Genomic DNA, 15,115 nt, shown 5'->3' with positions numbered 1-15,115 from the left:
CATTGCGCGAACCACGTGTCATTAAAAAGAACAATTAAAATCACGTGTCCAAAACAAACTTGTAAAACAATTGAACAATCACAATTAGCCATATTTGGTTTGATTTTTTATTTTGACATGTGACATTTGTTTTGATTTTGTATCTGTTGCATACAGTATGTTTACAAATTTCGCAAGTACTGTTATGTCCCTTTAAGCTTCCAGATCATTATTTTTATACTTCACAGGTTTCTACTATACATTACTTCAGCGGCACACGCCCCGTCGATGATCAACAAGGATTTTAATAACTGAGTTTAAATCCCGAAGGGGCTAGAAAGAAATCTTAAACCTCACGCTGATCTGTAGCCTGGATATCCAGACCGTAAACTATTTCACCGTCTATTTTTTTTATAATCTTGTCTCTGGTTTACGGTCTGGTCCAAGTAACTCGTCATGCGAGTGTCTCTAATTGGTCAGTACGCGCCCAGTCACTGGGCAGAATTTTCGCGGGGTTTTCAATATTTTTCGATGCGCGCGCATAATTTATGGGAAAAGCTGCAAAAAAAGATAAACAAATGAAAATGAAAACACAGGTTTATTTCTAAACAAAATGGCTGATGGAAAGGAGCCTCTATTGGCTTTATGAATGTGGCTGACATTGGGATGTAGTTTAAAGTAGTTTTGAAAGGCTTTTGAGTTTGTATAAAAGAGGTGTATGGTAAGTAATTATGTGTGTCTGCCTGGGTTTCCAAAGTTTTGAGATTCTGTCAACAAGGGTTCAATCCCAGACTGTGCCATTCAAACTGTACCATACTGTTTTAGTTGCACCAGACTCTAAAATTTTAGAAACTTTGTATGTTGAGGTAAAAGTGTTTTTTTCTGAAATTTTGAGTCTGGATACCCAGGCTAGGTGATTTGGTGTTGGAAGTATGAAAAATCGCGGAAAGTTTGACTCATTTTTTTTAATAACTCGAGTTTTAATAGTCGAATGAAGATGGAAATTTGTGTATATAGTGCAATTGATGTACGAAATAGACTAAAATCTAAAATTTCCGAAAACTATAATCAGGTTTCTTGAAACAGAGCACTTTCGTTTTCTCAGATCCCTCAAAATCCCAAGAAATCCCCAAATCGGAATTCACATAATTTCGCTAAAATTTTGACTGTAGGACCTGATCATAAATACAATAAGGATAAAACAAAGAGTTTTTATTGATTGATAAATTTTTTTTTAATTAAAATTTATCTACGAAAAAATCTCCGCGATTTAAGCTAAAATAACTTCATCGACGTTTTATCTGGATGTTTTTTGATCAATTCTAGACCTGGTCCCAGTTCTTGATAGTAATTACGTCATTTCTAAAGGTTTTATTCCTTGGTGGGTGGGGGCATTCAGAAACGACCAAAATTAGGCCTTTGAAATCAGACCCTTACAGTGCAGAGAAAATCTAGCCATAAATTTGAGTAGATTTGGGTGAAAAAACGATCCTTAAGGTGCATTTTCTTGAAAGTTTTTAGACAAAATATGGTCAGATTTTCCAAATTTTACACCCTTGGAGTACTCTTTTTATCAACTTTGCTGATTTCGACCCTTACAGTGCACTTTGGGTAGTTAGGAAAAGGGACCCTTAAGGATGACACGTACGGTAGCTAATTTACCTTGAGTGCCCCCCTTCCGTGTTTATTCCCAAAATCAAAACAATAATCATATCATTAAAAATAACTAGATTCTCTACTCTGATGTACCTTGTTACACGAATATTACTAGGCAAGTATTCAACGGCAATGAAATTAACTCCGGGGAGGGGCAGTCAGGCAAATTGACCGACGGGTATGTGCGGCGGTTAAGGGTATGTTTTTCAAAGAAGCAGAAATGCACTGTAAGGGTGGGAGTGCATTTCTGATAAATGCACTGTATGGATGGAAATTTCAGAAAATCTTGGAAAAATTGCAAATTTTTGCCCGAAAATCTTGATTATTTTGCTCTAAAAGAGTTTAAAATTTGAAAAAATGCACTGTAAGTGTATAAACTTTACCGATTTTTTTCTGCACGATAAGGGTGCGATTCTAAACGCCAATTTTTTCACCGCACATACCGTCAGTTGGTAAGCCCACTGCCCCTCCCCCCCCTCGGGAAATTAACACGCAAAAAATTAATACAAATTTTATTTGCTTTTTCAAGGACACCACGGTTGGGTTTAATTAAGGGGATTTTTATTAACACGAAATTTTTCAATTCGTGTTAATAAAATGACTAATTATATCCATGTAATAATTATTTTGATGTAATGCTTTTCAAACATTATTTAATCTTTTTCGATAATCGTTCATACAAGAGATAAAAAGTCCAGAGGCCTTCAGAGCTAATCTCCTCATCAATCAAAAAAAGAGATTAGCCCTTTCCGTGCCCATGTCAAGTATATTTGACATTGTGGAAATTTTTCGACAGGTCTATTTCAAGTACATTGACATTGCGAAATGTTTGTAGAATCAATTGAGCAGCCGCACAAAAAATAACTGGGCAAAAATTTATTAAGCATTTCCAGTGTATTTGACATTGGACCTGGCGGCTAACAACAGTGAGGACAAATATACATGACATCGGCTGCTCAAAATGCTTTTTTCATTTTCTTCAGCCGAAAACAATTGCATCGCCTTGAAAATTTTTGTCAATTTTTTTTGCCATTTTTTCCCCGTGGACACGGCGGAAAGGGTAATGCATTAGGACGACGTTGGCTAAAATATGACACTGGCAAAAACTGAGGTATTTCTCTGGAAAATTATCATCAATACTGATTAAACGTAAAACGTTTTGACGTTACCAATCTAATAAAGGTTTGACCCTACAATCAGGGTCATAATATATTGGCACTTTTGGCTAATTTACAATTTTTCGAAAATTGAAGTTCGAGCGAGAATGTCAATTTTTAGGCCTTCAACTTGATTTCATCAACTATTTCGATCTGGGAGGGATTTATGGGTTTCTAGGCTATATTTCAAGCCCTACTAGACCATTTTTGAACTTTTGGATCCTCAGACCCTAAGGTCCTAAGTCTTAAGTCTAGCGTTAAAACTCAGAGTTAAAACTCTACCCTTCGAACCTACTTTAGAGCACTTACAAATCGATTGTGGTTTCAAAACACCCCGGTGAATTTCCCTTTTGTGCCAAATATTTTGTCCCTGATTGTATTCATACTAGGCTTTTAGGGGTGGTTACAAACGGACAAAAAAGTGCCGCGCGGCAATTGGCAGCTACGGTCGAAAAGGTGTATTGGAAATGTGTCAATTTTTGTGACATCTTACTCTCAGAAATATCATCATATGCTCTAGGTGTGAAAATTTTTAGGTGTGAAATCTTTTTTAATTCTGAAGCTAAATAAAAGTTAGAAATTTACAGAAAATTTCATGCCAAAAGCTCTATTATTTCAGGAGCTATTAACATTAGTTTGACCCCCGAACAGAAACAGCCCCCCCCCATTAGTACGAATAGGGTTAAGAAATGTGAATGGAATTTCTACTTTCTAAATGTTTTGACAAAAGCAGTAATGTTAAACACCGTTGGAAAGATACTTTCAAAAAGGTAAATCTAAAAGATTAGTAATTTTCGGAAATTTGAAAAATGAAGATGAATTAGAATATTATTAGAATATTTGAACATCGCTAATTTCGAATCTGTATTCATATTTTTCGTATCTTTCGTAAGTGATAAAAAGTTACAGACTTTGTGAAGTTATTGGACAAAAACGGCCGACTTAGGAGACATTCTTTTTCAAGGGTTTAATTTAAATAATTTTCTTTCAATTTTATAAAAAGTGGTGATAAAACATTTAAAATATGTACAACTTCCTATGTACAAACAACTAAACGATAATGACTCTAATTCGAACCTTTCGGAAAGGCTAAGAGGGATTATGTCACCTACACGTTTTTTTTTACAAGGCCAAACTATACAATGACGTAAGGCTTCGAAGGCAAAAATATTAAGAACAAGTTAAGAACATCTTAAAGCTATGTGGAATCTAAAACACCTGATTTTTGAGAAAAATGGATAAAATGCTCACAAAATGGTGAAATAATTATGAACATATTAACCCTGCTGCGCGGACCTGCCTGAATGATAGAAAGGTGCCCAGTAGTGAAACTTCAAATTAATTCGCTAGAGGACAGAATCAAGTCAAGCAGGGCCAATTTTGGAGGTTCTTGAATCACTCGTTGACAAAAAATGGTCAAAAAACGGTCAAAATCTTAAAAAAGTGGATTTTTGTCAAATTTTTGCATTTTTTTGAATTTTTGGCTTAAAATCTCGCTGGAAAGACTCACTTTTGATTTTTTTTGCTTGACAATGAAACCCAATCTAATTCCTACGAGTTAGACCAAAAATGACTATTTCTAACATAAACTGGGCATTACATGTCTAGTATACTCGTCATTAGTACTTAAAGGGTTAAGAGCATTTTGAGGCTTGAAACTCAAAAAGCTAAAAACATCTCAAGGCTTTAAAAATCTTGGATGTGTATGTGTAGGTGCCATAATCCTTTAACGACAGTCTTTGAAGGCTTGTTTTATGTGATTTATGCAATAATTAAGCCGTGCGCTTTTTTCCCCGACGATAAAATACTGAGTGCGTAGCGGCCTTAAAGATCGAACTAAAGACAGGTTTTTTCAACACATTTGCCGCCGACTACGGGTGGTGGAGACGTTAAAATACCGGTAGCACTTCAAAGGACTATAATTTATATGATTATGAAATTCAAAGAGGTCAAATCTTCTATTTCTGAAAATTGTTGAAATTGTTAATAGAAAGTACCATTCCGGATTCCTTTAATATCAAATTTGTAGCCAAAAGCTTCAAAGTCGTCTTTGAATTTTTCATAGACTTTGTTCAATATGTCATCTGATAGTCTGTTGATGTATTCTGGAGCAATATCAACTGCGTCTTTTTTATAACTGTCTTTCGAACTTCTCGGAAACCTAAGACGATAGTACCATCCTATCAGCTTCAAAATAATATCCGAATCGTTGTACAATGTAGACATGTCTGCTATAAAATCATATTTTACATTGCAAATGTGACATAGTCCTATCATGCCTCCAAAATGTTCGTCAATTTTTCTCATTGGTGTTTTAATTATGTAGTTGATGTATTCATGAAACGTGACACCTTTGCCTGCTCTGTATTCAGCCTCTGACAGTCCTTTCCGTGACAAACGTAGCATTTGGCTTCCATCTTTCTTTTGAAAATATGGCGTGAATGGTTTTTCGATCTTATTCCGATACCCTGAAACCAGTCTTTCCAATGGGTGTCGAACAATTATAAAGTTAAAGTATTGCATAGTTTTTAAGTCAGCCGTATATGAATCTATGTTTTTATGATATTTATACCTAAGCTCATGAACATCATCTTTGCTGATTTCAATTTCTTCTACTCTTTGACATCGTCCATAGAATACCTGAAAAAGTAATGATTAAATTACGATGGACTTCCTCTAATTCGATCTTCAATCAAGGAACCAAGAAAACCAAGAATTTTCTTCGAGTTAGAGAAGGATTCGAATTACAGAGGCTGTTCTCTTTGTTCGCCTTTTATGAGTGTGATAGCACTCAAGAAAGATTGTATGACGTCCATTAGTAAAAGTGGTGCAAGTGGCTCTGGGTACGAGATTGGATATCTAATAGAAAGCTATAAGAATTGGCCTTTGCTCACCTGAAAAAGTTTTTTCCATGTTGTACATGCAACTTTTGGAATAGAACAGTATGAAACTCTCGCATTGTTGCTATATATCCAATTGTGTGCAAATTTTGGTTGAGGTAAATCTTCTAAATTCTTTTTAGCACAAAATTCCCTCAGTCTTTGCTGTCTTTCAAATTGAACTGCCATCCAACTGTCTTCAATTATTGTCTATAAAAATAATTGAATTTTTTGGGGGAAATTGGTTTGATAGTTTAGTCTCAGAAGATAGAGTTTATATCACAAGAATTTGGTTATCGAAGAGAGTATCGGGAAATTTAACGACCAAAAAAGTTTGAATTTTGGCCAAAATTAGGATCCAATTGGTGTGCGATTGATGGCGTGATGAGGGACTTGGGGAGACTCTTGGGGGGGGGGGGTAATACACTAAAGTACTTCGGTACTTTATGGCTTTATGGTATTCGAAAAATAAGAACTGCTTGACTGTCACTTTACTAGCTCTTATAAACAAAATACAATGTAGTCTCCATAACTCGAACATGCACGGGGGACAAAAATTTGTTCGAATTATGAGAATATCGAGTTATTGCGATTGGTGTTTACAAGGCGTTGCTAACTGAAAAGACCAGAAAACTTGTTCGAGTTAAGGAGACAATCGAGTTATAGAGGTTCTAGAAGACTCTACTGTATAGATGGTTGACCATGTGAGAAATCCTTGAACAACGTGACTCGCTAGGTTAGACGGTGCTATGGTCCGTTAGAGGGATAGTAAGCGCGGGAAAAATATACGCAGTAGAGTCACGGCGTCAGGGCGGTTTATAAAAAATATAGTGGCGGTATAGTTTGGAAGAAACACTGTAAAAACCTCCGCCACTGCTTACTCCGCCCCGGGCTAACCACCCGTTCACAAATTCTTCTCGCCTCCTGAATTATTCCCTTTTAGTAACCTTTTGTAGATGATGATGACAAGATCGTCTAATACAAGATCCGTTCATTGAATTGACCAGACCTTACCTCATTATTATAGAAGCCAGTATCATTCTTTCCTATACATTTCATTGAATTGAAAAAGAAAAAAGAAATTAAATATGACAGTGTGTCCAACAAAAAAACTCGGATGTTCCTATATAAAATAAAATCCTCAAAACTCATCAATCTAAGTTCAAGCCCACGCCATTAAATTGAAAGTGGGGGAGGGGGCCATGAATATAAAGTCTAAGAGGCGCAAGCAACAACCCCCCCCCCCGCTTAAAATGATTGGAATAAGATTACAATTCTCCGTTCAATCGATAGATGTACAATCCCCAAAATTAATATAGGTATTTAAAAGATTGAAATATTAGATATAGAAGTCACAAGATTTTGCATAAATTATGAGGATTTTACTTCATACATGATCTTAAATTTTTGAAATTCCTTTTCCCCTCGGGCCAAACCATGGTCGCGGTGTCACTTACTTAGCCTCATCCTGTCCCAAAATATCAAAAGGTTATCCACTTACTACTGACTATATATAAAAAGACGGAAAAAAGGTGAGAAAGATTTATTTGATGGTGCAGGATGTGAAAAGAATAGACCTTTTTCAAAAATTACTATACGTACCACGAGCAACTATTACCTCGTTTTCAAAATATTGGTAATTGATTCCCGAAGGAGTTCCTAAGAAGTTTACTTTATTGGGCTCTTCCAGAAAAAGTTTGAACGTTGGGGGGGGGTTGAGGATATAACATATTTTGGAAATTTACCCCCCGGACATTGTGACCTTTGACCCCCCCGGACAGCAGGTCCAACCCCCTGGACAAGCATTAGTTGACCCCTTGAACAGTAAGAGTAACACTTGACTCAAGGGATTTAATCACCTTGGTAATGGTTTCAAGGCAAGGCAGTCGTTTCACTCGAAATAATTTATGAAAACTGGTATTTTGACTCACCAACAATGAATGGCTTCAGTGGTAATTCAATATCTTCTGAAATTAAAATAAACAGTCAAATGAATGATAAAATTATTTGTAATCTGTAGAATCGTTGTGTATCTTTAGGAAAAGGCAGAAATGGAAAAGAAAATTTGTAAAGAACATATTTTGGCTAGTAGCGTAATCAAGAATATTCTTGGCGTAATCGTTTTAATTTTAGCGTGAACTGATTTCAACCAAAAAATTTATCTCTATCCCAACACGCGATTTTTTTATCACTCTGTTGATCACCTTTCACGGTGTTGAGGAAAAAGCCGTGTTCGTCTGGTACAGGCAACCAAACAAGTTGCCTTTATGCAGCCTAAAAAATGTTTGAATAAGACGTCTGGGTGAGGAATGAAAAAAAACGCTGATAAAGATTTAAGGAATTTTGCTAAAAATACCTTGTTGTAATAATTCGATTCCGATTTTGAAAGCTGAAAAAAAAAGAATATGAAATTAAACTTAGCATCCTATTGTGCTATATTCAAACTTTTTGATAAATAACGAGATTGCTCACGGGAATTTTTTGACCTGCATTTCTCGCGATCGTGTTTAATCGCCCGCGTGTGTACGCTCTGTGTATTCTGTCTGCTGTATATGGGTACTGTATGCAAGAAAAAGCTCCTTTTCAGTCTTTTGAGATATTAACGAGATTGGAGAGTGTCCTTACCCCCAAGATGGAATTTCTAATTTTATAGGCACTAGCAGGGTCGAGCAGGGTTTACAGCCCGTTTGCTACAGTCCCCTTACAGAATTGGAATAAGTGTTAAGAAGAGTCACTCTTCAACTAAAGAGTCCTGAAAATCTCGACGAGTGATCTGCTCCTGCATTTTAGAAACGATCTAAAATCACTTGTTTAAGAAGTTAATACCTTGTCCTAGTAAATAAAATTTTATTGGTCATAGCAAATAAAGATATGGTATTCTTAATCATTGTTAATCATTTTACTACATCTCACAGCGGCCGAGTGGATAAGGCGGTGGAAAGTTGTTTTTGAGAGTTCGAATCCTATACGGTGCGATGAAGTTAGTGTTATTTTGTCAGCACTGACCAAACTTTTTCTGGTTTTATGAGCTCTTATTGATAGATTCCCGTTATAGTTTTATGGAACAAAAATTTTCTAAGTAGTGTCACCTCAGTGCAGTTTGACTCAAGTACAGTATTTCAAAATGGATCAGGTTGGTTACTTTAATGGGATAAATTTTCGCGGGGATTAAATTTCGCGGTTGAGCTCATCCGCGAAATTTTTAGATTTCGCGGGGATTAATTTTCGCGGATGGCACTATTGGGAGCATTATTCTCTCGATTTTGTGACTTTTACTGCCAAATCATGCATATTGGTTGTTGAAATACACATTATTTGCGCCTCTTTGATGTAAGTAACCATTCAAATAGTATTTATTTGACATATTTTGAGTTTTGTTTAGAGATATTTCGCGGATGGGCCTTTTTCAAATTTCCAATGGGACTTATTTTCGCGGATGACACCCAAATCCGCGAAATCCGCGAAAATTAATCCCCGCGAAAATTTATCCCATTAAAGTAGCGTGTGGAGAGTCAAGAGTCAAGAGTCAAGAGTCATGCCTTCCCCTTCTCTTGAAAATCCAGTATTCCAAAACGTTTAACTAAAAAAAATGCATAAAAATCGACTTTCGTCTTTTTTTATTATCTTACAAACACTTTTTTCAGAACCACAAGTGAAAAGAAAAGCAAAACTGAAAGGAAATGCTGCTAAAAAATGATAGACAGGTCTAAAAGATGATTGACAGATGCGGGTTTGCTCGTGCGGGTTAGAAATTCCCGTGAGCAATCTCGTTATTTATCAGAATGTATATTCAAAAAATTTTCTCCATTATAATTGGTAATTACACGTTGCTTTTCTATAGGAGCAAACTATATAAGAAAACAAGGCTTCGATTGCCAAAATCTTAAGAGTAAGTTAAGAACATTTTAAGGCTTTGCGGACTCTAAATACTCACATCTCTTAACACTAGGGGGGGGGTCATGGCTGGAACAAAACCCCCCCCCCACCCCCTGGCCTGAGGGGGGGGGCTAAAAGGTCGAGCAGCGATTGGTACCTGATTTTAGCCTGTGGCTAGGGGGACTAACCATGTTAGGGGTCACCTAACCATGTTAGGGGTCACCTAACCATGTTAGGGGTCACCTAACCATGTTAGGGGTCACCTAAATTTTTTCAGAACGACCTTGGGGCTAGATTCTATGTTTGGTGATTGAATTATAAGCAGCCTACCAGACCATAGGTTGGCACTTTCTCATCTTATATTTTAATCTAAGCAATGCTCAAAAACTGACAATTTGGTATCTAATATATTATCTGCAGTGCCGTAGCATGGGGGGGGCAAGGGGGGCTATAACCCCAATAATTTTTTCAAAAATGGTTATTTTGCAAAGTTTTTCTTTTTAAATTTGTCATTATTGTCTTATAAGTGCATGCTTTGAGTGCATTTTCAAGCAATCTAGAGATCAAATTTTCAAGATTTTTCCCCTCGGGCCAAACCATGGTTGGCCCTCGCGGTGTCACTAAACTTCAGCCCCCGTAATATGAAATGCTTCCTACGGCACTGATCTGTAAAAATTCTTTAATCATGTTCTATTTACTTAGATAAGAATCTGTCTGGCAAGGGATCTGCACTCTGACTTACAAAACCTTGATAATCTGGCATGAACCTTCAGTAATTAGCTTGTCTCTAATTTCTTAGGGCATTTATTCTATTTAGCAATAACCTAAACTAACTGTTGTATTTGTTTGATAGTTTGAGAAGGATTTTCGAAAAAAATTGACTTGCCATTGGCTTAGGGGTCACCAAAAATATTTGGCAACCAGGGGTTACCTAAATCTTAGGGGTCACCTGAATTCTTAGGGGGCACCTAAAACCTGCTGCCAAGCCATGGGGGTGCTGTTTCTGTTAGGGATTGAAGCTTATGCTAATAACTCCTGAATTAATAAAGCTTTTGTTATAAAATTTTCTGTAAATTCCTACCTTTTATTTAGCTTCAAAACAAACAAAAAATTCACACCTTGAGCATGATGACATTTCTGACAGGAAGGTGTGACAAAAATTGAGACATTTTCAATACAAATTTAATTTTTATATCAAATATATCGTTTAAACCGTAATTTATTGGATAATTAGGATATAATAAGCATTTTAGACTCAAGGAACTATTTATAAAAAAAAGGAAATTTTCGATTTTTGCTCACTTTGAGCATGATGACGTCATCAAAAAAATTTTGTCAAAAAAGTTACCTTATGACAAGGATCTTGAGTGCCAAATTTCATCCGAAAACACCCACTAGATCAAAAGTTAAGGGGTGATACAGGAACAGCCCCTCCCCCTAGTTTTTGAACCACCCCTAAAAGCCTAGTATGAATAGGGTTAAGAAATTGCTAAAAAATACTAACAAAATAATGAAGATAAGAACATTTTTTTGAGAATTATGTTTTCCCTGGAACTTATTTTTCATTGAGTAATTTTACCGAAATTTTTTTCATGAAATTTGCGTGAAAATACAAATCTGTGTCACCTTTTACTAAGAGCAAAGCGATAATGAACCCAAAGATAACACGATAAGTCACTCTAAAATAAAAGATAAAAATGTTAACCTTTCCAACGCGCAACATTTTTTTGAAAAATGTGAAAATTTCCATATATTTTCTTTTTAATCCAAAATTTCAATACACCTTTTCGACTGTAGTCGCGCGATCAGGCGCGTGTCACTTTATTTTTTAATTATACCCTAAACTCGATCCAATCCTCTTTTGACACCTTTTTCTATTGTCTTTAGGTCCGAAAAAAGGACTGGGACGGTTTTAGTGGGATAAAGCGAACAAAAAATGCCGGCGCGGCAATTGGCGGCTATGGTCGAAAAGGTGTATAGGAGTATGCATAGTCCGTATAAAAAACCCGGGTCTTGAAGCCTATTGTTGTAGCTTTTTGTTAATTTTTCCTTTGTTAATAACGATTATAAAAATCGATTTGCTGCTTTTAGGATTAGCTCAAAAGTTAATCACGTGATCAAAAAGTCAGCAAAACAAACTAATTTCTCAACGCAAGTTCAAATAAGAAACAATGGAAAGTCTGGGACTCAGTAAATTCGCGAGAGGTTTCCTAGAGAGGTAAAGGGTAATGTATAACATATAACTTAAATTAGGACACCCCTTTCACATCGGTAAAAATAACAGACTAAAACTCAATGTGGATTGATATATCCATGTTTTTTGTTATGACTGGGAATTTGAATTCCGTTGTTTTTGAGTAGTAGGGATAGAAAATACCAAAATATTGAACAGTGAGGGTTTGTTTATTTGATTATTTTCAGCGGGAAAAAACACGATATTTTAACCAATCTTTCTAATAGTACTTTCCAAGCTGGCACACAAGGTTGTTAAAACGTTCATCTAACGTTATATCGACGTTGTAAACATTAGATGAACGTTGAAACAACTTTGTATAGGAGAATAAAAACCAAATTATTTTTATTGAACGTTGTACTAAAACACCTCTGTGCCATAGACCCGCTGGCCCACTGGAAAATTTGACAAAATCTCGTCCCGGGTGGGAAAATACCCTGGAATTTCATCCCTATTAGGAAATTGACTTTGATTTCATCCCACTAGAAATTCAATGTTTAAAAATTTCACTCCAAAAGCATCTCTACTGGTTTTTTTAAACCTAGGAACAATAGAATTATATCCCCATTGGGATTTCAATCGAAATTGTTATCCCCACTGAGGAAAAAAGTTCCACTGGGGCTGTGAGACAGGGATGTATTAAAACAAATACAGTAAACACGAAAGGTTACCTAGCTCTCTTGAAATAATTCATCATTTTGATATATCGTCTTTTTTTTCTCAGCGCTGAAAAAGAATTAGGAAAATATCGATTTTCTACACTACCCAATTATGTGTTGGCAAGCACCAGGGGGGTGAAAGGCCTTTGGCAAACGGCTCTGGCGCCTAGATAGTTTGAACAGAAATTCTTTAAATCTTCTCATGGTTACCTTAAAGGTTTTGTTTTGATTGAAAGGTCCGATGATTTTGATTCCATAATATTTCAGAAGCGCTTACGCATGCGTGCTAGCCCAGCATTAGTATGTGCATGTATAATTAAAGGTTTTATTTTCACATAAGTGTTCCCGCTTCATATCAGACACATATTTTATATCAGGACAGTGTCTGCCTATTGTTATTATGCTGGATAAACAAAAAATTGTTTTTATTTTCCTCTTTCTGACCAACCTTGCTCCACACCCGTGTCAATTCGATGTGAAAAAGCTTGTAAATTAAAATTGACGAGTGAGCGATATCGATATCACTTAACCTTTAATTCCCGTAATTTCCTCTCATCTTTATTTTAACGCAGAAAAATATGTGATACTAAAAAGTACTCATTTAAATGTTATGATCCTATGACAGATTCGCTTGCGGCCGTAGCATGAAGGTTGAGCCACCAGCTACGGTGCGCAAGGTCCGTAATAAAGTAAGGTATCATAAAGGATTTGTTAAAAGGACGATAAAATTTGTCTGAGAATGGGGACATTCGAGTTATAGAGGTTCGAGTTGAAGAGACTACACTGTATTCTCAAGATAAAAGAGAATTATCGAATAGTGAGAAGATCCTCACATTCAGAAACATCTACGAAAATGAATCAGCAAAGATTATAAGTAACCTTAAGATCGACACTCTCAAGCAAAGAATGTTACTTTAAAATGCTAAAAATGCAAACGAGCTGTTTGTAAACTGGTTATCTCAAAAAAGCACAAATAGCTTCTTCATTTCAAATTTGTTTGCCAAACCATAAGTATCACCATAAATTTCGAACGCAAAGATTCAAATGAAAGTTTAGAAAAAATAACTGTTGCGAATATATAAATGAATATTCAAACGTATTAAAAATAGTTTGCGACCTGTTGCGATTATATTCACCGATTAAGATTTCATGAAACGCGATCTGAAAATCTGACAACTGATTGATACTCAATTGATCGATATTATGAATATAGATCTTAGATTAAATCTTCAAAATATACCAAGAGTATAAAACGAAACATCAGTCAACATAAAATTTAGAATTTAATCCTAAAAAGCTACCAAGTATAGCCCAATGGACTAATATAGACGAAACATGAAAAGACGTGTAAACATTTTCGCAATTTTGTAACAATTTTATATACCCGGTGTTTAATGGTGTAGGTAGATTTGCTGGAGTTAGGGATTCGGGATTCGATATTCGGGATTCAAAATCGATATTCGAAAAACGTCAATAAAAATTTACTGACTAATGCTATTGACTTCAAATAAAAAACGGATGACAGACGTTATTATAAGCATTAGGGATTTGGAAAAAAAATCCAAAAAAGGGCGTGCTTATTTCGTTATTCAGGGAAATTCCCTATTTAGATATTCAGCAATTTTTCAACAGTGGTACTTTGAAATACTCTCCAGGCTTAGGAGCCTGCTCAAATGACTCGAAACCAAAAACGGATGCAAGCTGACGAGAATAGAAACAATACCCACCAATTAAGAAACTTCAAATGGGCATGGTTTTTCGTGTTTTAGGGAAATTCCCCATTAAGAGATTCAAAATAGCTCGATTTTTCAACTTTGGAGTGTTCTAGAAACTTGGGAAATGACTTTAAACATTGGGGTCAAACCATAATAAACAATGCTGAATAAGTGGAATATATATCAACACATTCTCGCAAGGCTAGGTATCGTAGAAGAAAAGTCGACAACAGCCTAATTTCAAAAAAGATTATCCATTATGAGCGCACCAGACTCTGTTCTAAATACATGTTTTTTTTATAAGCAAATGAAGGCTCAGCATAAGCCAGTCTGAAATATTTTTCAAGTCATCGATTTTTTCTGATCAAAAAGGTTTAGGAGTGGTCTTAAGCAAAAAGACATTCTAGGGATAGACAAATTCTACTGCTCCCAAAATCTGAACGCTGTTTGAATCAAATGGTTACAAAATTTCTGAGATTTTACAGAACATTGTCATTCATAAGCATATCATAAGCATTTGCTATGTCTGGATTCTTTGAAATTTTAAGCATACACGAGCCTGGCCAACGGGTAGACACTTGCTTATAAAAAAAGGGAAGGCAATGATCTAACAAACTTCATAGGTCAAAAAAGATTCAAAATCACTTTTATTTCGCTTGGAAAAGAAAAGGACTGGGTTCTAATGTTCACCTTAAAGGTAGAAAATTCATCACAAAAAAAGTGACAAAAAAGTCACGCATATAAACTAAAGGGAATGCAATAATTGCCCATTTTTTTGACATTTTAGACCGTAACACCGACGTTACTCTGATAAAAAAAATCGTCGGCAAAAACTATTCGTCGTTTGAAAGTGATGAAATTATTTTCTGTCGAAATTCTTTCACAGACAAATTTTCTACCGATTGGGTATACTAATGATTGGCTTTAGATTTTAATAGAATTTTTTTCATTTAAGCCAACC

General features: G+C 35.7%; 1 protein-coding gene across 2 annotated transcripts; it reads right to left on the bottom strand.

Moving 5' to 3' along the window:
- Positions 1 to 3,758: 3,758 nt before the first annotated feature.
- Positions 3,759 to 13,648, bottom strand: LOC136802297 (carbohydrate sulfotransferase 11-like). Of its 2 annotated transcripts, XM_067059022.1 has the most exons (7): positions 12,452 to 13,647; positions 11,174 to 11,226; positions 8,028 to 8,060; positions 7,603 to 7,638; positions 6,686 to 6,717; positions 5,687 to 5,881; positions 3,759 to 5,432 (listed from the first exon to the last, which is right to left on the bottom strand). In XM_067059022.1, exons 1-7 carry the CDS (start codon positions 12,475 to 12,477, stop codon positions 4,776 to 4,778), a joined length of 1,032 nt encoding a protein of 343 aa, XP_066915123.1. In that variant the 5' UTR covers positions 12,478 to 13,647; the 3' UTR covers positions 3,759 to 4,775. The 2 variants fall into 2 exon arrangements, with proteins under 2 accessions (XP_066915123.1, XP_066915117.1); XM_067059016.1 differs by having other exon boundaries at positions 11,174 to 13,648.
- Between the last annotated feature and the right edge of the window lie 1,467 nt (positions 13,649 to 15,115).

Source organism: Clytia hemisphaerica, unplaced genomic scaffold (assembly GCF_902728285.1).
Source record: "Clytia hemisphaerica strain Z4C2 unplaced genomic scaffold, Clytia hemisphaerica genome assembly, whole genome shotgun sequence".
Classification (NCBI taxonomy): domain Eukaryota; kingdom Metazoa; phylum Cnidaria; class Hydrozoa; order Leptothecata; family Clytiidae; genus Clytia; species Clytia hemisphaerica.
The sequence above is the reverse complement of the archived record's forward strand: the minus strand, read 5'-3'. Positions and strand labels throughout refer to the sequence as shown.